The sequence below is a fragment of the Oreochromis niloticus genome, linkage group LG14 (genome assembly GCF_001858045.2).
Source record: "Oreochromis niloticus isolate F11D_XX linkage group LG14, O_niloticus_UMD_NMBU, whole genome shotgun sequence".
Lineage (NCBI taxonomy): Eukaryota > Metazoa > Chordata > Actinopteri > Cichliformes > Cichlidae > Oreochromis > Oreochromis niloticus.
The window spans coordinates 23,254,502-23,278,214 of record NC_031979.2 but is presented as its reverse complement, the minus strand read 5'-3'; the positions used below and the strand labels follow the sequence as shown (position 1 = coordinate 23,278,214).

The window sequence follows — 23,713 nt, the reverse complement described above, 5'->3', positions numbered from 1 at the left end:
CTCTCCTTGTGTGTCTTTTCTGTCTCGCTCCCATGTACACACACACACTGATGTTACTCTTTTAACTGTAGTCAGCAGCAGAGGCAGCTGTCTCCCTGAATATCCTCAGAGCTAATAAAGTCAGAAGAATGAATGAAAAAAGGTTAGAAGAATGTCCAGCGGAGCAGCTTGTAAAGTGGGTGTCTCGATTATGGGCAGCGCTGCTCCAGAATGCCACAGACCGCAGACTCCGGGCCCAGTAAAGACCAAAATCTTCAACCAGAGGCGAGTCACTGCAGTCAGCCTAAAGAAACAGTGGATGAAAGGAGGTCTGGTGCAGGACTGCATTTGACATGAAGTGTTTCAAAGAAAGTCTGAAGCTGCACTGGCTGAGACACAACAGTTTTAAAATGCGCATTTATTTGAACAGATTTCGAATGAAATTATTAAGTACATCCACCAGCTTGGTAGATATTATGGGGAGCTGGCACAGCCTGTCAAAACTAGTCCAAGATTAACAATTACCTCAAAGAGCATGTCGCTTATTGGTCATAATTACCCCCACCTTGTTCCATTTTGCAGGATTATTCATTGTTGCCCTTGGATGGGCAAGATTTCCACAAAAACACATTTTCGTACAAGTGGAATAAACACAGAAATGATTAGAAATCCTCTGGAAAAAGACTTTAAGATTAGCTGCATCCACCAAGTCTGCAATGCCAGAGATTCTGGTTCACTTGAGACCAAAGTGGTTGCAGGAGTGTGAAGAAGTAATCGGGCTGTTTATTTAACGTTTGCTGAAATGTATTTGCACTTTCTAATGGCTACAGAGCAGCGAGAAAATCACCTCCATATGGTGAGACAGAGGGCCAGGTTGGACTCGGCGAGGAGACCTGAAAGACAGGGGCTGATGTCACTGACAGTCTGTTTCACACTGAGGAGTGGAGGGAGAGCTGGCGGGGGTCGGTGTGTGGGAGTCAGGCTGCTGAAAGAGAAGAGAAGAGAAGAGAAGAGAAGAGAAGAGAAGAGAAGAGAAGAGAAGAGAAGAAGTGTTTCTTTCCCATAATCCAGCTGCCCAGACAGCAGCGGACCAGAGAGGCCATTCTATGAGAAAGTGGCCCCACTGAGATTAAGGAGCATGACACTCCTTCTCAAGGTCCTTGTAACATACGTGACCATGTTAGGATCAGGCTACAGCTCTGAAACAAAGACTTCTCCTCATATAGTTTTACACCCGCCTTACCTCAGAAAGCATAGCTGCGAGGAGCAGGGGAAGGGTCAGGAAGCACGGTTGTTAGCAGTGACAGGAAAATCACATTTATGCTTTTTCTTGCAGCATTTCTGGGACGTACATGAAACAGCTGCAATTATCTGTACCAAACAAATAGTTTTGGAAAGCTAATTAATCCATCTTGCTTTTTTATGGCTCTTGGCGTCATGAGCAGCTGAGCCAGCTTTGGTGATGACAGGGAAAAAGAAAAACACGTGGCCTGTGAAAACTCTTAAAACTTTATGATAAAACACAATGTGGCTGTTTTGTTGGACATGACATTTCAACATGTGTCAAGGCATCGACATAAACTGGATTTTTGTTTTTGTTTTAGGCAAAAATATCTGGAGTTAACTGGCAAAATGGGATTTGGACCCCAAGTGGTCAAATAGAGTCTGTGTTCCAGGTTTGAATCCAGTCGAAGACCAACACTGAGATAAGATTAACTTCCTGTCTGACAGCTTGGTAGGAAACTGATATCCTGCAACATTTCTGAGGCTTGGTCTGAAGACATTTGAGCATTTTGTGAAGATTCGACTTGGTTCGATCCGAGGAGTCCAGTGGTTCCTCATTTCTGAAGGTTGAGCATATCATTCAAAAGGTAAATGCCTTTTACAATGCTGTGCAAAAGTCTTGAGTCACCCCTCATTTCTTCATATTTTGACAGAAAACTGGGAAATATGAGCAGCGATTCATTGAAAAATGTGCAAACATACATGGAAATACAGAATATAAGCCAAAAAAAAGAGCTTGGAAGTCAATATTTGGTACAGCCACCTTTGTTCTTCAACACAGACTGAACTTGTTTAGATAAGCTTTCTTGTCATTTCTGTAAGCAGTCTTCGGGAATAGTTCTCCAGGCTTCTTAGAGGACAGAACAGAAACCATAGCCAATCAGAAGCTTTCCAGATGGTGTTTCATGGTGGACCAAAATCAGATCTGAGTCCATTCTGATTAAATCCCGACATCACTGGCTGATGACAGAGCGTCCACCATACTTTACAGATGTCTGTAGATATTCACCGCTGTATGTCTCTCCTGCCCATCTCCGTACATGCTAACAACTTCAAGCGAAAGTTACCTGTTGCCACTGATTTTCAGTCCATTTCTTGCCTAGTGTCTCATACCTCAGCCTTTTCCCTCTGTTTCCTTTAATATGAATGGCTTCTTGACAGCCGCTATTCTACTGCAGTCATTCCTAAAGAGGCTTCACTGAACAGCAGATGGGTCATCTCTCAAGTCTTGTGTCAGGTATTCGCTGGATTTTGTTTTCCTATTTCTTAAGGACATAACTTTCAGTTAATGTTCATCTGCTGTACATATTTTTAGTTTTTCAGACCTGACACTTCTTCTTTCATCCTTCTTTTTTTGCTCCTCCTTTGCACAGTTTCTTTAAGGACATGCTGCACACCATGCTGAGATTTGCCAAGTTTTCAACCAATAGTTCTTTTAAAATCACCGTATTGGTGAAAAAATACTATTTTGTTTCTGTCAAACTGTGTTATCTTTGGCATTTTTTGTGGATTCAACTAAAGAAATGGGAGCAAATGATGTTTTTGCTGCCAGTAACAAAGAGCCTAAAGATCCAATTTAAAATTGGTTCTTTGCTAAGTTGCCTTTTATGTGTAGACACAACACTGGTTCACTTCTTGAGTTAGGAGGCTTTTTTATGCTTGAATGATTCATAGGGGAGTGTTATGTGTCTTAACAAACTAAAAAAGCATTTCTATGGAAATGGTGAAGTACAAGGACTGAAAATGAGTGAAGAAGTAATCAATGTCCAAAGTCTGGAGAACTAATTCTCAAGTTCACTTTAAAAAATGACAAGAAAGTCTAAAAGTCTAAAACTATAAAGAAATTAGGGTAACTCGAGACATTTGCATACTCCTGTCAACCTCTTAATTCAACCCTTTGGTTGCGCTCAAATGGTTGAGACACAGACTTAAAACTTGACGAAATTTACGGTCTCTCCAATCAGTGTGTCAAATGTCACAATTTCTTCTCCAGTCAACAAATAAGACATAAATAAGATGCTGGAGTAAGTGTAGGAATTCTATCTCTGCTTTCCAGTTGCTGTTCTTGTATTTTTTAACAACAACAAACCTATTCAACAGTTTTGAGTTGCTGAAGGTCTGAAAGCAAATCACACGTCATGTTTGAGAACTACTGACGTGAGAAGTAGTTATGTTGCATAAGTTATGATGCGTTTTGTTTTTGCATTTTTTGATGTTGTTTTGGGGCTCAAATAAGCAAGATCTAACAAGAATTAGAGGATCACGTATGCAGATTCACTAGATAGGTTAGCTATTTATCGCTGCTTTCAGGCTTTATGTTACCCTGGGTTAACCATCTTCATGTCACAGACGAAAGATATGGTATCAGTGCTCTCATGTTACTGTTGACAAGGAAGCAAAAAAAGCACATTTTCCAAAATATCACCATGTTCGTTTAACTGCAGACCATTTTGGCTGGTAATAGGAGTCCGAGTGTGAGTTTGTGCACTCGTCTTTGAGTCTTTAAGTCACTTAGGCGACACTGAACATGAAGCCCTGTGTAGCAGAAAACTGCCGTTGGGGCACAGAGCCAGCTGTTTTATCGAGAGGAAAGAGGACAGCTTTAACCAATGAAGATGACATCACCTCTGGTTTTGGTTTGATGGAGTTCTGGCTCGACTTCAGAGGCACCCGAGGCCCTCAGAGATGTACAGACAGAGGACGTAGAGAAGGCGAGAGTCAAATTAAGGCAGACTAAGATGTAACGATGCTTGTTTCTCTCACCTCTGCATGCCCTGTTTCCTTTTTCGATATCCTGACTCATTTTCTGCATTAAATTAATACCTTACTGTCTTTTCTTTAATCATCACTCTTTATCAAATAGTCTCAGAGTCATTAATGAAGATGACTTGGAGCGCGAGCCTGCTGTAAGTGGAGCTGTTTTATGCTCGATCACATTCTATTTAAGGCGATATCATTCATTCCCGGACATCAGACCAAATAGAAGCTTTGGAGTTACATGCTCAGTTGATAGACAGAATAATAAGCAGTTTGACAATTTACTACTTATTAGATTAACATTTTAAGCAAAATAAATGCAGAGCACCACAGACTTTCACCCCTTGTTTGGAAATTTGCTGCTTTTTTTCTCTCATGTGAAACTGAATGTTTTTGTATTTTGGACCCTTAACTTGATTATATCACCAAGATCTTAAACATCATTTTACCTCTAAACACTTTGTTTTTGTATATATCTCTCTGTGACAACCTTTTAAGACTGAAAACAATCCTGAAGCTTGCAGCCAAACTCTAGGGCCAAGCTGGTGTCAGAGTCTGGATTTTTGTGCGTTTGCTAATGGAAAATGGGTGTTTTCTCGCCGCGCTGACACCCTGACCCGTCAACATTTTTGACAGCCTGGTTTGTGCTGGCTGTGTACCGTGCATCTCAAGATTTACACGCTGCTTTTCCGCAGAGTTATGCTAACGCATGACGGCATGGAACACATTTAGGAGAAATGTGTTCGTAATTTCCTTGCCCCCTCCCCTCCACTCTGTCACAGCGGCACCCCGGCACCTATCTGCACACATGATCATATTTACTGCAAGGATTTGGGGTTTCTTCTATGTATGGGGAACATAATCCTAAAGGAATTAGAGACAGGCCCTGTGCTGATGAGAGCGGTGACCTTTGATCCTGTGAAAAAGCTCAGGAAAAGGGGGGTTCACATTTTTTGAAGCAAAGTTAACGATGAATTTCATTAACGTGGTGAAAAGGTATGTGAAAGCTCCGGATGTCAAATGTGTTAATTTGTTAACGCTGCAGCCATAAAGCTGCTAAAGTCACTATTTCCCCTCTGCAGCTGGGTGAGGAGGAAGTAAGGCAAGTGTGTTAAAATGCTTTTTTGGAGGGATTATCTTGAACAACAGCGAAATTAAATATCATTCAGAAATAGCGTCGGATTTTTCCATTTTATCATCGGCTGTCATCCCCGTGCAGGCCGTTGCTCCTTTGCCCTCTCTTTTTCTTGCCACTGCTGGGCTCTTTATCTTCTTATTCCTTACCGCTTTCCACTTATCTGACTTCCTATGTCCTTTAGATCTCCTGCTTTCCTCTCCTTGGAGTAAAGCGATAAAACAGAACCGTGTCCCACATGTGCTGCTCTAGACTGCAGCCTCTGCAGAGTGAGGACTTGACTGATGTCTCTGTTACATTTCAGGTTGCACTGAAATATAGGTCAGAGGTTGCCCTTTGACTTGCAGGGAGCTATGGGATAGCGTCGCGGTTCCTGCTCCTGGTCTGATCTGCCTGATGGATGATGCTCTGTTCATGCTCCTTCTGCAGTTTTTCATTCCTTTTCTCTTCTTATCAGCGGCTCTTCCTGCCTTTCGGTGATATCTTAACATATGTCCCTCTATCTGTCTGCAGCTCCACACATCTGTTTATTGAGAGATGTGCAGGTAAAGTTCCCAAGGTCCTAAAAAGGCTCCTTGAAAAGTTTCCACAGTCATGGTTTCCATATCTGTCCCTGAGATTTGGTGTAAACTGCAGATTTGTTTTACAGTTTTATTGGAAGCAAACATATTTGCTCACTGGATCAGGTTACGCTCAGAACGAAGGGGCTTGTATGACATGGTGCTCATCAGAAATTAAGAGCTTCTAGTAAAAAGAGAGGGAGGGGATCCAATACTGCTTAAAAACTGAGATCTACCGTCGACTTTAGAAGATGTCGTAACACACAGATTCTAGGTGTGACATCAAGGGAGAATTGAAAGGGAAACGGACCTGACTCCAAAACGTGAAATAGGGAAAACCAGTCCAGTGTCCCACTTGCAAAAGGGACAGAGGCCAAGGCCAGCACTGCTACAGGTCGTCTGCCCTCTCTAAAGGCTTACCACTTCCACAGGTGTCAGCGGTTCTCCTCTTAAACCCAGAAACCCTGTACGGAGCAGGCCGAGAATCACTCCAGCCTGAGCAAGCCAACTTTGCCTTATCAGGCTCTGACCTCCACTGAGAAACAGCAAAATCTGACTCAAGTGTTGCAGTGTGGAGTGCAAGTAGACTGGAGTGGAAGCACAGTGAAACACACCTGCCTTCAATTAACCCAGCCCAAACACAGCCATTGGCTCACAGCAATTGTGAAACACACAAACACAAACATATAGACACACACACCCAGAACCACTTGCAAATCAGTGCCAACTGCCCACGGCAAATGTGGTGGAGAGTTAGCGTGCAGATGATACTCTTCTGTTACACCGTCTCTATGGTTTCACGTGAACAGTAATAGAAACATTTCAGTTCAGACCCACTGATGAATGTAAATGAATGAAAAGACAGAGATCAGTTGAACTGAATGGTGCACGAGTACAAAGAGATTCAGTCTGCAGCTACTCCAACACACAGTCTCTCTGTAAAGATAATAAAAAAACATTACAACAAAAACACTAAAATATGCGACATAAAACCATGAAAACATAAATACACGGTGCAAATGATTCATAAAATGGCTCGGGTAACGGTTGCAGAGCAAAGCTTGCAATGAGGTAGTTATAATTATAGTTAAAACAGGTCTATGGGGGCCTCTTGATGGACTGATTAAGTGCGTTTGTAGCTCTTGTAGTAAAACTGCCTCTGAGCCTCGAGGTCCGTGCATGAAAGGCTCTGTAGCTTTCCCAGATGGGAGCAGTTCAAATAGACTCTGGCATGAGTGTGCAGAGTCCTTAAGATGCTGGTGGCTTTCCTGAGGCGGTGTGTGTAAACAAATAGAAGTTCAGACTTTAACTTTCTCCTTTTGAGAAGAAAGGAACTCCACCCAGAAAGGTGATGGGGAGGTAGTTTCTGAAGGCATTCGACCACCCAACGAGCACAGCCAGCTCTCTGTTTGTTTACCGCACTCACCATTCGACTGGACTGTGTGAGGATGTAAGCAAGGCAGTCAGAAAGTGCAGCTGAGGCTGATAAGCTGCCATTTTTTTTGTAGGCTTTTGTTTTATTAACCCAATTATTGAACATAATGATGGCAGTAAATGAAAAGTCTTTACAAAGGTGTTACAGTGGATCCTTAGAGGGACATAAATGTCTCCGTGAAATATCACAGCAGTGTCTCCAGCAGCTGATGAGACATTTCAGACCAAACAGGAATGAACTCCCCGAGGAAGTCATTAGAATACATCCCTCTGCTGTGAGCGTGAACATTTGCACTAGATTTCATGAAGAGTCCGTCCAACAGTGCACATCATTTCTGTCAAGCACGTCGGTCTTTACTGTGATGGACTAACAACCTGTCCAGGGTGTAATCCTCCCTCGTGACCCCGAATCGGATAAGCAGAAGAAAATAAGTAGATTAATCGTTTTTCGTCTTTATTTTATAGTTCCATCCATCTTACAGTGCTGCTGATATAACCTGTCACCTCTTTCTCTGTTTCCACCCTTTCCTCCACCTCCCTGTTCATTAAATCTTAAAGGAACAACATTTGAACCTCAGAAATGTCCGTCTTATTTCAACCGATCACTCTGCGATCATTTCTCTGCGCAGCGTCATCTCATAGCATGCGGCGCAGCAGTGTGTGCTGCGTTGGCTGACGAGCCGGGCGATGCGGCACGATGATGGGATGACGGCGGATGCGTCCTGACAGCGCGAGGGAAATCACAGAAAAAAATGGGTTGTTTTCTCAGATTTGAAGAGATTCATTGTGATGCGTATGCCTGCTGAGTAGTAGCATTTTGAGAGGAAGAATGTCAGATTAATACCAGCTCATCATTGTGGTTTTAAAGTCCATTATTTCGCCATCACAACATCTCCTTCTACGTGAAATAACGGCACCATGGACCAGACGCCAAGTATCTGTACTCTCATAGTTTTTATGGTTTATAGAAATGGTGTGTGGCCTGTCAACTGGCATCACAGCGAAAAATGCTAAATGGTCCCACTGTGGACTGCGAGGCATCTAGATTTTCCAAAAAAGCCCCATTCACCATCCACCAGCCACCGCCGTCAAAGTGGGTGTGTGATTTAGTGAGTGAGAGCTTGCGGCTGGGCAAGTGTGTGTCTGTGTGTGTGTGGGTGTGTGTGTTCTGTGCCAGCTGTTCTTCATGCCAGCAATAGCTGACCACTTGCTGGCTGGGTCCGACACACAACAGGCTTCTGGGACGCGGCCAGAGGCTGTCTGTGGTCTGCACAAACGCACACGTACACAAACACACAGCCTGCGTGCACAGTTGTCTGTTTTTCTTGGTGATGAGAGTCTTAAGATGCTCCAGGAAGATGTTTCGGCATATCCCCACTCTGCACTCCCCACACATGCAGACAGAACTAACATTTAGTGGCGGTGAAAATGACCGTCCCCAGCTGTGTGCGTCATGGTTTGTTTTGCGGTTGAGGTTGTCTCTGTAGGTGTTTGTCCAAAAGAAAAAAGAGAACCTACAAAAAGGAGATTTGTCTTTGATCTATATCCATGTATAATGTAGGAAATGTAGCTGTCTCAACACATGCTATGCCCGCAGTCTGACTTCCATGCTTGCCAAAATATCCTGCGCTGTCTTGCACCGCAGATCAAACAATGGGGATGATTCATTAAACCAGTTGCAGGTTTCTTGTTTTCATTCTTCTGATGGGTAAATAAAGATTTATCTCCTGAGAGTATATGAACTTATTTACACTCAGATCTCGTCCTGGGGCGGGAAGGTTTGATGCTGCGAAGTCAGCCTCCTCGTCTCTCACTTCTCAGTGCCAGACTTAACAGCTGATCTTATCGCATAAGACCAATGGCAGGTTTACTTCCACAACATGTTATTTATGGGTGTGCAATTCATTTTCACTGTGTATTTTTGTGTAACTTTAAGTCTGTGGTAATTATGTAACATATGTTGCTAAAAAATGTGCTCTTTTAATTCCATTGTGAATTCCCAATAATATCTGATAGGATGTAGCATCTGAATACATGGAAAAACTGCTTAGACTCTCAAACTCCCTCTTGTCTTTGGTGCAGGAAAGTTCCCTGTTTTCTCAGTTTGTTTTTTTCTCCTCACAAAAGACAACATGATCCTGAATCTTTCCCACGAGCCGAGCGCGGTCCAAGAAAAATAACCCCGTCTTGTGTTGCCATAGTGTAATTATGGATCCAAACAGACTCTATAGCTGCGGTCCCCGCTCTAAACATCAGCTCGAGCACAGCGGAAGTTTGGTTTACTGAAACCAACATAATTAAATTCCAACTCTAGAAACAGAAATCCCGCCCACCACCTTTCAGGAAAAGAAACAAAACTTTTTTCTTCTTCTGGTTTACATTTATGGTAAATTAACTTAGTTCTGGTGTTTCCTGTGGTGAGTGTTTATAAAATAATGAGATGTGGCTGGTTTATTTCTGGTCCTAGATGGAGGCGAGATAAAGACTGGACATGTTAGCTCATTAGCAGTGAAGAATGGAGTTCAAGAAGCTGCTTTTTTTTTAAGGCCATACTGGGTGAGGCAGAGACACTCATTCCTGCAGCAGCTGACAGAACACAAGTGTCATGCAGTTAGTTCACAGAGACCTGATACAATGTTGAGCAAATCTACCCTCACTGGCCACTTTATTAGATACCATGCTAGCCCCATGATGGGCCCTCTTTTACCTCCAGAAGTTGCTCAAGTCTTCGTGCCATAGATTCAACAAGATGCTGGAAACAGTCCTGAGAGATTTTGGTCCACATTGACATGATCGCATCACAGATGCTGCATCTTTGTTGCCTGCAAATCCATGATGACAGTCTCTGGTTCCACCGTGTCCCAAAGTTGCTCTATTGGACTGTGGCCATAAAAGTCTGCAACCTCAAGCAACTATGGATGAAAAAAACACAGGTTACAAGAGGGTAAATCCCAAGATTTCTCAGCTTCAAGGTGAACGACTGATGGAACGACCTATGAGAGGGCAGGACATCAGTGACTGACATGTGACCTGGTAGCTGTAAGCGATTTGCTGACACGGATCGTTATGAAACGGACTCCTGGTCGCTTTCCACATTCCAAGGTCCAGTTGCCTAGGCAACACATATTTACTAACAGGTCAGGTGTCAATCAGTGATATCCTGCACTCTCATTGGTAGTCGTTTCAATCGATCAGCTGGAAGGTGAGAAAAGTCCAGGTCAGGTCCAGCTCACTTCGCCTGTAGTCGCTTGAAACTGCTGAATACCAGTCATTTCCATAGAAATTTAAAGATATTAGGTGTCTTCATAAGACAAAACAAAAACACTAAGATAACCTTTTTTCTACTTGCTGGTGACTAAAGTGTCCATGAGAGCGCAGGATGTTAGCAATCAGGCAGCTGTGGCTCAGTAGGTAGAGCGCTTTCGCTGTTCATAGTTCAATACCTAGCTAGCTTCTCTAGTCTTAATGTCGTAGTATGTTTGGGATGTAGGTGTGTGAATGTTTGGTTAAAAGCATTTAGACATAGAATAAAGTAGTGTGAATGGGCGGGGGTTGTAGTAAGAAAGTGCACCGAGTGCTTAAATAGAGTAGGAAAGCATTATACAAGTACCAGACCATTTTACCATATATATGTGACAGGGTAGTAAGGGTTACCTAGGCAACTGGAGCCTGGAATGTGCTTAGTGACCAAATGTCAGCTTCAAGGCGACCTGTGTGGGTGCATGTTAAGCTTTTCGTGTCATGCAGACCTCCTGGTCTCATTGAACACATGCCTCAAAGCCTCCTGATGCTCGCTGGGGTGACAGATTTTGCCAATCAAGTTGGCAGATTCAACACGTAATTATTACTGCTTTGAAAGTGCATGCGTAAACATTCAGATATGTAGACATGTAAATGTCAAATGTAAATGAAAATGTGCACAAAAATAACTCTGTACTCATAAAGACATCTTTGTATATCGAACAACATATAAAGACATTACTTCTACTTTACAGAGGTTTTATATCTCTCGGTGTTCATTTTGCTTGCCTCTCATTTGTGGTTGTTACACCTGTCTATTGCGCTCAATTTGCATTAATTATGGGCTCTTTTTGTAAGTTTTGGAATCGCTTTGTGTCTCCTGCTCTTTCTAGTCATTTTGAGTCTCTTTTCCATTGTCTTGCAGATCAGATCAGTAATGTGGTTGTTTGTTGGATTTACTAGCGCTTCTGTTTGAAGTGTTAACTATCCCTTTGAACAGAGGATCGGCACCAGGTGTTTCCTGACCCTTTGTGCACAATAGGCTCATTCAGAAATCCTTCCTTCTGCTTCTAGATGACATGAAACTGTTGGCTTTGCTGTGGCACTAAAGGAAACCTCAATTTTTATGCATGTTTCTGTGCCAATCCATGGTATACCTTTTGAGACACTTAAATGTGAACGCTCTGACCCGTTGCCAGACAGAGATGAGCTCTAGTTTGGCTGAAAACTAAATGTTGACACATCATCACTGAATAGCTCCTGGAATGCATCAGAGACTGATGTACTGTATAATAGAGAAAGAGTGTCAGAGGGTGGAGACTTCCTCTGGGCTGATGATGAGTAACTATGGGGGGAGATGAAGGCATATCATCTCATCAGTCCTCATATTGTGGAGCCCATGATTGCCCACAGTCTCGGTGTTGTGTTCTTCTTTCATGTCCTTAGAGTCTCTGAAGAAACCTCAGTGCTTTCAGTCACAACAAACAGTTCATGTGGGGTCAGCGGTTCAGCAGCTTTCAGTATTTTGGTTGATACATTTTGAGGAATGTGTTTTGGGTTTAACTGTTGATTGTTGTTTCCGTCTGTGGCTACACTCCAGGGTAAAACTCAAGATGTTGAAATGAAGCATTAAGAAACCACACCCATGCTGTTTGACACGGCGCTGGACTGGGTGTACACAACTGTGGACTCACAGATAAGCTTTAGGCGCTCACCGTGTCCTATTTTAGAAAAGCGCAAACCTCAGCGGCTGCCATTAGCACTCCGCGTGCTGCGGTTGTAGATGATGGTTCAGGCAGACCAGAGCTCGTTTGGGTCATTTTTGTTGTTGCATTGGCTGTTTTATGAGCACCAGTTGCTCCTCGTTATAGGTATCCCTGCTATGACCACAATGTGGGTGGGTCCCATGTGCGGGACTGACAGCTGACATACCACACTTCTTATGAGCTGTGGGCTAAAGAAAAGCTTGGATTTAAAACAAATCAAGAGCTTTTCTTTGAAACTATGTTGTTCTGCTTTTTTTGCATTAAAGGTCATGTAGTGTATCCAAAATTGCTGCACAGTCAGAAAATGTATAAGTAAGCCTATCTGTGGTGCAACCTGTGTGTGAGAAAGAGGGCCAAAATAGACTGAAGGTAACCAAAGCCCAAACCAGTAAAGCTAATACGCGTAGATATTTTGCAGGTTAAGACGGCAAAAAGAAAATAACCTAAGATGCCAGAAAAACTTACCAAACTGACTTTTATTGACAAGTAGTATTATCTTGTCATTCAATGGCACATAAAAAAATGTCTTTTTGTTGTTCCTGCTTGGACACTCAGTTCCAAGGTATTGTTTTCTACCTCTGCCTACTAGACGTCCAACATGCTTTTTGAGCCTCAAACCACAGCGTTGGCATTTTAATAATTTCTGTCCAATCTAAGACATTACACAAAACCCTCTCAAAAATCTTTAAATTACTATCTGTCAACTCTGTAACCATCATGGGTGACATCTTATATTGTAAATCATGAGATCAAATAGGTGTTTGTGCTGGTGGCTCAGGTGGTAAGGAAGGTGTTTTAATCATAAGGTCGCCAGTTCAACTATAATTCGTTATATATCGGTATAACACTATAAAAACCAAAGTTACAAAGAAAATAATCTGTAATACATTACCAGTTAAAAGTCAGTATACTGAATCAGGAAGTAATACTTAATCTGTACTTAAGTTATTAATCCACATTACTGATCTGGCAGATTCTATGAAACAACCCTCCCAGAGATTTCTATCCAACTGGTCTTACACTGGAAATGTTACAAATGTTACGTGAATGTGTAAACCACTACACTGTGGAGCCACACTTTGTCACTAAATCAGTTACTAAATCATTGTTTTGGGATAAGTCATCAACAGCCCAGTGAGAGGAAACCTAAACCACAAATACAGCCTTGACTCTTTCCCCCATAAAGACTGACATGTCAGTATACAGGGAGTGCAGAATTGTTAGGCAAATGAGTATTTTGTCCACATCATCCTCTTCATGCATGTTGTCTTACTCCAAGCTGTATAGGCTCGAAAGCCTACTACCAATTAAGCATATTAGGTGATGTGCATCTCTGTAATGAGAAGGGGTGTGGTCTAATGACATCAACACCCTATATCAGGTGTGCATAATTATTAGGCAACTTCCTTTCCTTTGGCAAAATGGGTCAAAAGAAGGACTTGACAGGCTCAGAAAAGTCAAAAATAGTGAGATATCTTGCAGAGGGATGCAGCAGTCTTAAAATTGCAAAGCTTCTGAAGCGTGATCATCGAACAATCAAGCGTTTCATTCAAAATAGTCAACAGGGTCGCAAGAAGCGTGTGGAAAAACCAAGGCGCAAAATAACTGCCCATGAACTGAGAAAAGTCAAGCGTGCAGCTGCCAAGATGCCACTTGCCACCAGTTTGGCCATATTTCAGAGCTGCAACATCACTGGAGTGCCCAAAAGCACAAGGTGTGCAATACTCAGAGACATGGCCAAGGTAAGAAAGGCTGAAAGACGACCACCACTGAACAAGACACACAAGCTGAAACGTCAAGACTGGGCCAAGAAATATCTCAAGACTGATTTTTCTAAGGTTTTATGGACTGATGAAATGAGAGTGAGTCTTGATGGGCCAGATGGATGGGCCCGTGGCTGGATTGGTAAAGGGCAGAGAGCTCCAGTCCGACTCAGACGCCAGCAAGGTGGAGGTGGAGTACTGGTTTGGGCTGGTATCATCAAAGATGAGCTTGTGGGGCCTTTTCGGGTTGAGGATGGAGTCAAGCTCAACTCCCAGTCCTACTGCCAGTTTCTGGAAGACACCTTCTTCAAGCAGTGGTACAGGAAGAAGTCTGCATCCTTCAAGAAAAACATGATTTTCATGCAGGACAATGCTCCATCACACGCGTCCAAGTACTCCACAGCGTGGCTGGCAAGAAAGGGTATAAAAGAAGAAAAACTAATGACATGGCCTCCTTGTTCACCTGATCTGAACCCCATTGAGAACCTGTGGTCCATCATCAAATGTGAGATTTACAAGGAGGGGAAACAGTACACCTCTCTGAACAGTGTCTGGGAGGCTGTGGTTGCTGCTGCACGCAATGTTGATGGTGAACAGATCAAAACACTGACAGAATCCATGGATGGCAGGCTTTTGAGTGTCCTTGCAAAGAAAGGTGGCTATATTGGTCGCTGATTTGTTTTTGTTTTGTTTTTGAATGTCAGAAATGTATATTTGTGAATGTGGAGATGTTATATTGGTTTCACTGGTAAAAATAAATAATTGAAATGGGTATATATTTGTTTTTTGTTAAGTTGCCTAATAATTATGCACAGTAATAGTCACCTGCACACACAGATATCCCCCTAAAATAGCTAAAACTAAAAACAAACTAAAAACTACTTCCAAAAACATTCAGCTTTGATATTAATGAGTTTTTTGGGTTCATTGAGAACATGGTTGTTGTTCAATAATAAAATTATTCCTCAAAAATACAACTTGCCTAATAATTCTGCACTCCCTGTAAATAATAAAGGTGTTTAGTTTCTGGGTTTTTCCAAGGGTACCTGCATAGGCAATGGCCACCCTCGCTAAGTTCTGATGCACACACTCAGAAAACAGCTTCACAGGTTACTCCTAGTAGGTTTTCAAGTGGTTAATATCTAGCTTGAAGATTTCACTTCAAATTGATCAATTCCAGACTTCACTGATTTATTTTAGAATAAATGTTAATATACTGTCCATCCGTCCATCCATACATCCAGTTGTGTCGTATCCAATTCAGTGTCAGGGTCGTGAGGGCGGTGCTGGAGCTTACCCCAGTGCAAGATTCGAGTATGAAATACAATGTAACTACATTTTTAAGAAAATACTGCAACAGATTTACAGAAAATGTATGGAAAAGTGATGATTTTTGCCCTGCTCCAGTTCTACAATGAGTCCGGAGCCTTTATTCTTCAGCACCAAACAGCAGACAGAGTCAGTTAGAGACCATAGATGCTGAACACTGTGAAACGTTCAGCTGCTAAAGAGCCAGAGCTTTCTGTTAAGAGGTGGTGGAGACCAAAATCAGAGCTAAACAGAGAGTGAACAGTAAACTTCGATTCACAAACAAACACGACAAATGAATGATGTTTCTCTGTTTCTGTGGTAGAACATTTTCACCACATGATTTAAAAGCTAAACACTTTGTCCACATAATGACTTCTCTCCAGCGCCTCCAAGTGGCCAAACAAGCTCACTGTAGCACTACTGAAGGAGGAGTTAATACACATGCAGTGTTGTGAGTGTTTAGAGCAGAAGAAATGCGTACTCTAAAATAAACCGAGTGGGTGACACTGCCTCAGCTTCTGAAAAACACTGGAGCTCAGTGGCAGGGTGAATCTGATTTATTTGGCGCTAGATGTTGATTTTGGCTGCGGGTTTTGTGTGTTTAGCTTTTCGTGGGATAAGAAAACATAAATTAAAGCCAATATGTTTTCATGCGCTGCTTTAAATGGTTTGGGTATCTGGAGGAAGATGTGAGTGTGGGCAGACAGACAGAAGCACGCAGAGCTGAGATGCAAGCGAGAATTTCATGAGAAGTCCTGACAATATTTATTCCCTGAGCAAGTGACATGATTTAAGGAGGAATTCATAATAAATTCTCGGGTCTGGTTTGATGAGCATTGTTCTTGTGTATCTTGGCCTGACCTGCTCTGTGTGAGATGCTACCGACGGTGCCAGGATGAAAAAAAGAAACAGGAATGAAACAGACAAGGCGGAGAGGAGAGAATAAGGAAAGACAGATGGCGAAGAAGCAGCATGTGTGTGTGTGTCTGCTGTAATGTGGAAACATGTCTTTCTTTCTTACAGAGTGCATGAACTGCACCAGCTTCAATGACATGAACAGCAGAATAAATGCGATCGAAAAAAAGGTAAAGAAAATCAGATCCATCCATCCTGACAGCAAAACGCTGTAAGTGTTTGCAGCGGATGCTTAACAGATGTGTCAAACATCTGCCTCTCTGTTTCCAGATCACACTCTTAGAAGAGGGACGCTCAGCTCCGCCCACAGCCAGTAGTTTACCGGGGGGCTCAACGGACAATGAGGTGGACACATCCCGCCCCACTCTACCACCAGGTGACAACACATTCAAGTGCACTATTTTGGTCAGATTTCAAGGGAAAGCTTTCTTCCTAAACCTCTTGGTTTTTGCATCATTGAATTGATGAACCAATCAGTGTGAAGATACTACTTTGGGCTTTAGAGGAAATACCGCTAGTCATTCTTCTGGTATTTTTACCTCCCAAACATTAGTCAGGGAATCAAGTGAATGTAAAACCGATTAATCAATTATGAAAATAATCACAAAGTGGAAAATTTGTCTCGGAGCAATCAGTGTTTTTTATTTATTTATTTTTTCTCTCTATCATGTGTTGTGCATGTGTTCTGGTGTGATCTGATTGTGTATACCGTGGAGAGGAGTAAACACGCAGCGTGGTGTGATAAAATTTATACTTTCTGGCCAGCAACCATCTGGCTGCAGACAGAAAAGGAATTAGATGGAAGATGGAACGAATTATGGCCCTCAAGGTTTTTGATAAGGGTTTTTTGTCCATTGTTCTTTGTGGAGTTAGATGATCACTTAATTCTGCTTTTCACTCATAACCGTCTCTTTCTCTCTCTCTATTCTGGAGCATCAGGAAACAGAGGGCCTCCAGGGCCAATGGGACCTCCAGGGCCTCCAGGTTCTACAGGACTTCCAGGTCTACCAGGATCTCCAGGCATTTCTGGACCTGTTGGTAAAAAAGCAAAAACATTTAGCAGTCAGTCTGATCATTTAAACGTGCATTGGGAAATGATTGCTATAAGCTTTTCATAAAAATTTAACTCTTTCTTGTTTAAAGCTGAGCTCGCTTATTTTTCCTTGATGCTCAGGACCAAAGGGAGAAAGAGGTTACCCCGGCGAGATCGGTCGACCCGGCCCCCCTGGCCCACCAGGTCCTCCGGGTCCTTCAGAACCGAGTCCGTTTCCTGTCAGAATCCGGGGCGACATTTTTCACGTGGACCATCAAGGTAGGCGATTCCACGTCAAATGTGCTATTTCACAGTAACTTAGAGCTAAATTCTCCCAGATGGGCTCAAATGAGAGCATGATAGAAGTAGAGCTTACCCATATGGATGAATTATGACCAAGAACTATTGTAAAACCATTCGAGCATTAAGTTTTTGGACGGTCTGAATTGGTGCCATTACCTCAAGTCCATTTCTGCAGTTCATCCTGCACCGGGTCACGTGCTTCACGCTCACATATCTCATGTTCTTGTCAGGCAGGACATGAACCCTGGTCACACCGGTTTCTCTACATGGAAAATAGTTTAAAGGGGAAACAGGTGGAAGCACAGAGGCCGTTTTTAGAAAAAGACCCAAACTTGCAACGGAGAGAGTATTGTTTCTCTTCCCCAGCAGGGCTGGCATAGATTTATTTTAATTGTTTCCGTGTGTGTTTGCTGCTGCGGAGCCACTGTTTACTGCAACCTCGTTTAACACCACCGCCGACAGTTGGAAAGCGTTCATCTAAATCACAAGATTAGGTTTGGGAGTTTTAAAAAGACTCTTGATTATAAAATACACTGACTCATTTTTCATTCTTTGTTTCCAGTTTAGTACAAAGTCATTCCTTTGTACACTCGCTGCACAGATCGGCACATGCAAGGGTGAAGCTTTGGTATTGGATGTTAACATGAAAGCATTGCTTTCATATCATTTGCAACATTTAAGTGATCATATCTTTTAACAAATAGGCAATAAAAGCACAATACATATATGAAAACGTTACTTCTCTGCTGTTGAATACTTCACTTTGACCACAGGGAGGCAGTAGGAATCCATGGTATAATCATTACCTCATGAGGACTGCTGGCTCTGATTAGGCTTTTGGCTTTGTCTGCCTTTCTGAGCCCGGGACTGTGTCTGCGGGTCTGGAACTATGTAGATTTGGGTCTGTGGGACCATGTAAGCTGAGGGGGGCCAACTGGCTGTAAATCAGACCTAATTTGTTAGCTGTCAGCACAACAGTCTGTGTTTTGGGGGAACTGGCCACGGCCCCGAGCCAAAAGCTGGGCTGGCTTTGAACAAGGGAGGAGATAGTCTGCCACTCATGTGGAGTTTCTTAGGGAGGCAGCCAGGCTCAAGGAGACTGTAGCATTAGAAAATTAGTTCCAGAGGGAAATCTGCTCCATCTAGAGCCTTACAGTGGACTGCAGCCATAATGTAACAGTGCTGTCTCAACACGGGGGAAGACTGACGCTGAACATATGTTGAAGTGGTGAGGAAGTGTGGCGTGGTTTCAAACAAAATTTATACTTACAAGTGTACTTTAAAATATCCAACATGCCGAGAACAAGACATGACTTCCACCTCATGCTTGTTTTCTATGAAGACAGATCATGTCCAGGCATTTGTTACTCCGTTTAATGGGACCTCTTTGAGAAACCAGCTGTTCATGTCGATCACTTGCTCACAGGATGTATTCCAGCTGCTGACTGCTGGGGAAACTCTACCGTCTGGCTGGAGACCCCCTGATGTTTTAACTCTTGTGTAGGTTTGAATTAAACATCATATCACACGACGTGTGGGCTTTTTGATTCTCCAGCAGGATAGCGGACAGTGTATCCAACAACTGGACGATATACTGTAAATACAAACATATTTTTTAAGACGTGTTTAAAATGCTCAGAACACAGCAAACAAAACCTGGCAGGAGATCTGGGATCTTTAGGCTCTTTCTAAATCTGCAGGTACTTTTGTAAGTATTTGGACAGTGACTCAATTTTTGTAGTTTTTCCCTCTGTATAGCATCACAGTAGATTTTAAATCAAAGAGTCGAGATGTGATTGAACTAAAATAACTGTAATTTTAAAGATTATTTGAAAAATGAAAATCCTTCGCAGTCGATGAGTACCTCAAGTCTGGAACCCATGGACGTCACCAAATGCTGTTTGCGCTGCAGGAGTTTAGTGCAAACACCTTAAGTTGCTGCTTGTTTGTTGGACTATCTGCCTTCAGGTTTGTCTTCAGTAACTGAAAAGTATGGCCTATAGGGTTAAGAATAGTTGACTTGGCCCTGGCATTTACACTTTTTATGCCTAAATAAAAGTGTAATAAACTTGTAACTGTGAGGGTGTATCTGTTTTTTTAATAAATTTGCTCCACTGCCCAAATTGCAGAGACACGCTTTATAGTTGCCACTGAATGAAGCCTACTTCACACCAACATTGCTGTCTTTGTAGCTCTAATAACCACAAGAGTTCTGGCAAGCACCAGCACTGCAGTCATGGAAACTTTGGCAATTTTTCAGAGTAACTGACTGGTCAGTGTGTTGCAGCCGGTGAGTCACTTCAGTAGATTATTCACAGCGTTGATTAATGACAGCATTTATACAAAAACAGTTAAATTTTACGTAAACAGGAAATGGGCCACAATCTAGAGGAAAATTTAAAGGACTTTATTAACATTTCCACTTTGCTGACAGTGTAAATATTTGCATGGCTGCATATTAGCAGATGATTTATTGTAAAAAAAAAATAATCAAATTTTAAATGATACGTTGCAGTGAACTCACCTCTTGTTGTTTCGGTCAGATCAAATGTTTATGTTTTCTAATCTGTTTTGTTTTCCCTTGCAGAGGAGAACCCCATCCATGCCGTTCTCCAGGAACCTCAGGTCATAGCTGGTCCTCCCGGTCCAGTCGGCCCCTCAGGTATGAATACAAGCTGTTTTCTGCCCTCAGTCCTTCAGTGCAAACACATATCACCCAGGCACCACTATAGCAGGCCTGAGTGAGCAGGCGACGCATCCTTGCTGTAGCGTCCTGGGTTTGAGTCCGCCCCGGGATGTTTTCTGAAAATCATTTCCCTCAATTTCCTGTCTGGCCTAATGAAGGCCAAAAAATGTAATGTTATCCAAACCTTCATTGTTTACATTCTCAGCACATTCTCAGAAAAAGCTCAGCACACATTAGTACAACTAAAGCAAATCTTTCTTTTTTTGTTTTTGATGGTGCCTAAAATAAGAATTTTTTTACATTAACCTTTGACTGGATCCCATCACTGGATCCAAGCATGGATAGAATCCGTGGTGGAAACTGACTGAGTCCATTTACTCCAGTGTTTTACTGAAGTAAGATTTCCATGTACTTGTAACGCTTCTTTTGGCCGTTCCTTGATTCACAAAGAGGCAGCTCCACATGTTTGATTCAGCAGATTTTTATACCGGAGGCTCTTTATGTGACTCAAACCGCAAAGGATTTGTGTCTCCTCCTGGTATCAAATCAGGGATCTTTCACTCGTCACCGTTTAAACCATTAAACTTGTTATGAATTATCAGTGCTCTAAGCATGAGACAATAATACATACCTTTACATACTTTGAGTGTATTTTCTAATATTAAAAAAGTAAATATAAAATGCAATTTTTCTATGAGGATTTCATTCTTTTCATTCAGTTTTCCCTATGTGAAAAAAATACCCCCTAAACCCAATAACTGGCTGTGTCACACTTAGCAGCAAGAACTGTAATCAACTGTTTGTGATAACTGGAAAAGAGTCTTTCACATCGCTATGGACGACTTTTGGTGTTAATTCAGCCACAATGGAGGGTTTTCAAGCATAAACAGCCTGTTTAGGGTCATTTGGACTTTGACTGGGCCACTTGGAGTCATCCAGAGGTGGACTGGCTTGTGTGTTTTGAATCTTTGTGCTGCTGCATAACCCGAATGTGCTTGAGCTTCAGGGCATGAATGATTACTGGACATTCTCCTTCAGGATTTTTTGGTAGAGAGCAGAATTCATGGTTCCATTAATTATCCATCAAACTACCACCAGCATGTTTGACTGCTGGTATGATGTTCTTTTTATGAAATGCTGTTTTAGTTTTATACCAGAAAAAAACAAAAAGTCAGCTTTTGTCTCATCAGTCTACAGAATATTTTCTCAGGGATGATCACGATGTTTTTTGTCAAATTTGAGATGGTGATTTTTTTGTAAGTATTATAAATTGGAACTCTCCCATAAATGCCATTTTTGTCCAATCACTGTCTTATCATATGAACTCTGACCTTAACTGAGGCAAATGATGCCTGCAGATCTTTAGATCTTGTTCTGGGGTCTTTTGTGACCTTATGGATGAGTCGCCGATGGGGTGTTGGAGTAATTTTGGTAGGTCGGCCACTCCTTGGAAGCTTCACCACTGTTCCAAGTTGTCTCCATTTGTGGATAATGGTTCTCATTGTGGTTTACTGGAGTCCCAAAACCTTAGACATGGCTTCGGGACTCTTTCCAGACTGATAGACGTCAATGACTCACCAGTTCTTGAGGTTTAATGGGCGCAGCATAACGTGTTAGCGTCTGAGGTTTTTTATCCTTCTTCACTTTGTCAGACAGGTTCTGTTTAAGTGATTTCTTAATTTAACAGGTCTGGGAGCAATCACTTCTGGGTGTGGCTAGTAAAGTTGATCTCTGCTTTCCATAAATGCGGTTAATCACAGTCAATTTATGATTTAACAAGGCGGGGTAGTAACTTTTTCCCATAGGGCCAGGTGTGTTTGGACATTTTTTTCCCCCTTTAATAAATGAAATCATAATTTAAAAACCATCATGTTTTATTTACTCAGAGTATCACTGGCCAATATTAAAACTGTATCACAAAAAAGCCCTAAAAAATCAGGAAGCAAGCAAATACTTTTTGACAACACTGTATTTGTAATGTTAGGTTATAGAATGATTCAAACTGAGCGTTTTTACATTGTAGAGGTAAATATTTCTAAATACTTCTTCCACTGCAGAGCCAAAAAGTCATTGTTTTAACACTTCATAATGAAAACAATCCTGCAATAGCTCTGGAGTATAAGCAAGACATACTGCAGTTTTAAAACACTGATACAAAATGTCTAAGTGTGACTTTATGTCTTGTACTTGGGAGTAAAAATGAGAAAAACAAAAGATGGTTAATTATGCATCTATTTTAAACTCTGGTGAATCCCTCTCACAGGACAATATAATCCTAATATTGACTGCGTTGTTTTTACACTCGGAGCCCAGATTAAATATTTGCCATTCGTCAGTTTAGCTGAATGTAAATGTGTTTGTGAACAACTCTGTAGGTGCACCAGGAGAGAGAGGACCTGCAGGGATACCAGGTCTGCCGGGACAAAATGTGAGTGTCTATCACTGAGACTGCTGCACAAAGTAAACAGTAATGTATGACTGACATCACTAATCCGTGTTCTTCTCTTTGTCTGACACGAGGGCAAGGAGGGCCTCCCAGGCAAGCCCGGCAGTCCCGGCCCTAAAGGAGATCCAGGGCAGCGGGTGAGGCTGCTTTAAAAAAACAATCATCCTCATTATTGGATTATCGGGCTGGCTGAGCATATTTGTTGCTGATGAGCTATCAAAATGCTTTTTGTTCTACGTTTTGTAAGTGGCCTTCGCTGTCATGCAATCTTAAACACATTAAAGGTGAACGAGCTTTTCTTCAAAGACTCACTCCAAGCCATGACTAATCCTCCTCTCTCTCTCTCTCTCTCTCTTGCTCTCGCTCTCTCTCTCTCATCCAAGGCCAGGCCTCACTAATCAGGGCAGCCATGTCAGGTCCCCTCTGCAGTCAGCTCTCTAGTGGGCCTCTGCCTTTAAACCTGATCCCCTTCCTTTACTAGCTTGATTTAAGATTGGATATCGGGTGAACAGGCAGATTAGTGAGGGGATAAAAATGCAGGAATCTTACGTTTTTTTCTCTCTCTCTTCATTTCCTTTACCAGGGACCCCCGGGTGCCACAGGCGAGCAGGGCCTACCTGTAAGTAGAAAAAGTGCTGCATAAAATACACACACACACATAGATAACAACATTATTTCACTCTGTGCTCACAGGGCGCACCCGGGCCAAAAGGAGAGCCAGGAGAAGGCTTGAACGAGGTAAGAGGCGTGAGGGTGTTTTTTGTTTTTTTTCTCCTCCTGACCTCATTTGAAAAACTATCCTAAATAAACATGCCGGTGCTGTTCAGGGCGAGGCCGTGCAGCAGCTCAGGGAGGCCCTGAAGATCCTGGCTGAGAGGGTCCTGATCCTGGAGCACATGATTGGCATTCATGGTGAGGAGAAAAACAGCCAGACGGGAGAATTATTACATTAAAGGAACAAGTTGACATTTTGTGGAAAAACCACTTATTCATTTTCAGGCGGGGAGTGAGATGAAAAGACTGATACCGCTCCCAGGTCTGCCCCTTAAGTTTAAAGCTGCACTCACCAGTTACAGCTAGCTGAATATAGAGAAAAGACTG

At 42.3% G+C, this 23,713-nt stretch overlaps 1 protein-coding gene and 1 long non-coding RNA gene across 8 annotated transcripts in view; one reads left to right on the top strand and one right to left on the bottom strand.

Moving 5' to 3' along the window:
• The window catches only part of col26a1 (collagen, type XXVI, alpha 1), a 35,406-nt gene that overhangs the window by 9,655 nt on the left and 2,038 nt on the right, over positions 1-23,713 (top strand). For 3 of the 7 annotated variants that reach the window (XM_025898243.1, XM_025898244.1, XM_005459361.4), the window contains 10 exons: positions 16,253-16,314; positions 16,415-16,520; positions 17,078-17,182; positions 17,319-17,456; positions 20,068-20,142; positions 22,542-22,594; positions 22,687-22,749; positions 23,196-23,231; positions 23,306-23,350; positions 23,440-23,524. In XM_025898243.1, the coding sequence (XP_025754028.1) occupies positions 16,253-16,314; positions 16,415-16,520; positions 17,078-17,182; positions 17,319-17,456; positions 20,068-20,142; positions 22,542-22,594; positions 22,687-22,749; positions 23,196-23,231; positions 23,306-23,350; positions 23,440-23,524 (768 nt within the window). Of the gene's footprint in view, positions 1-1,583; positions 1,851-9,595; positions 10,352-15,177; positions 15,776-16,252; positions 16,315-16,414; positions 16,521-17,077; positions 17,183-17,318; positions 17,457-20,067; positions 20,143-22,541; positions 22,595-22,686; positions 22,750-23,195; positions 23,232-23,305; positions 23,351-23,439; positions 23,525-23,713 lie in introns of those variants that run through there. The other 4 variants (XM_019367677.1, XM_005459364.3, XM_019367678.2 and 1 more) reach the window with 4 other exon arrangements.
• On the bottom strand, positions 17,475-20,075 carry LOC102077957 (uncharacterized). The gene is made up of 3 exons (XR_003213834.1): positions 20,005-20,075; positions 18,751-19,074; positions 17,475-17,742 (listed from the first exon to the last, which is right to left on the bottom strand). It is a non-coding gene; the product is annotated as an uncharacterized LOC102077957 (long non-coding RNA).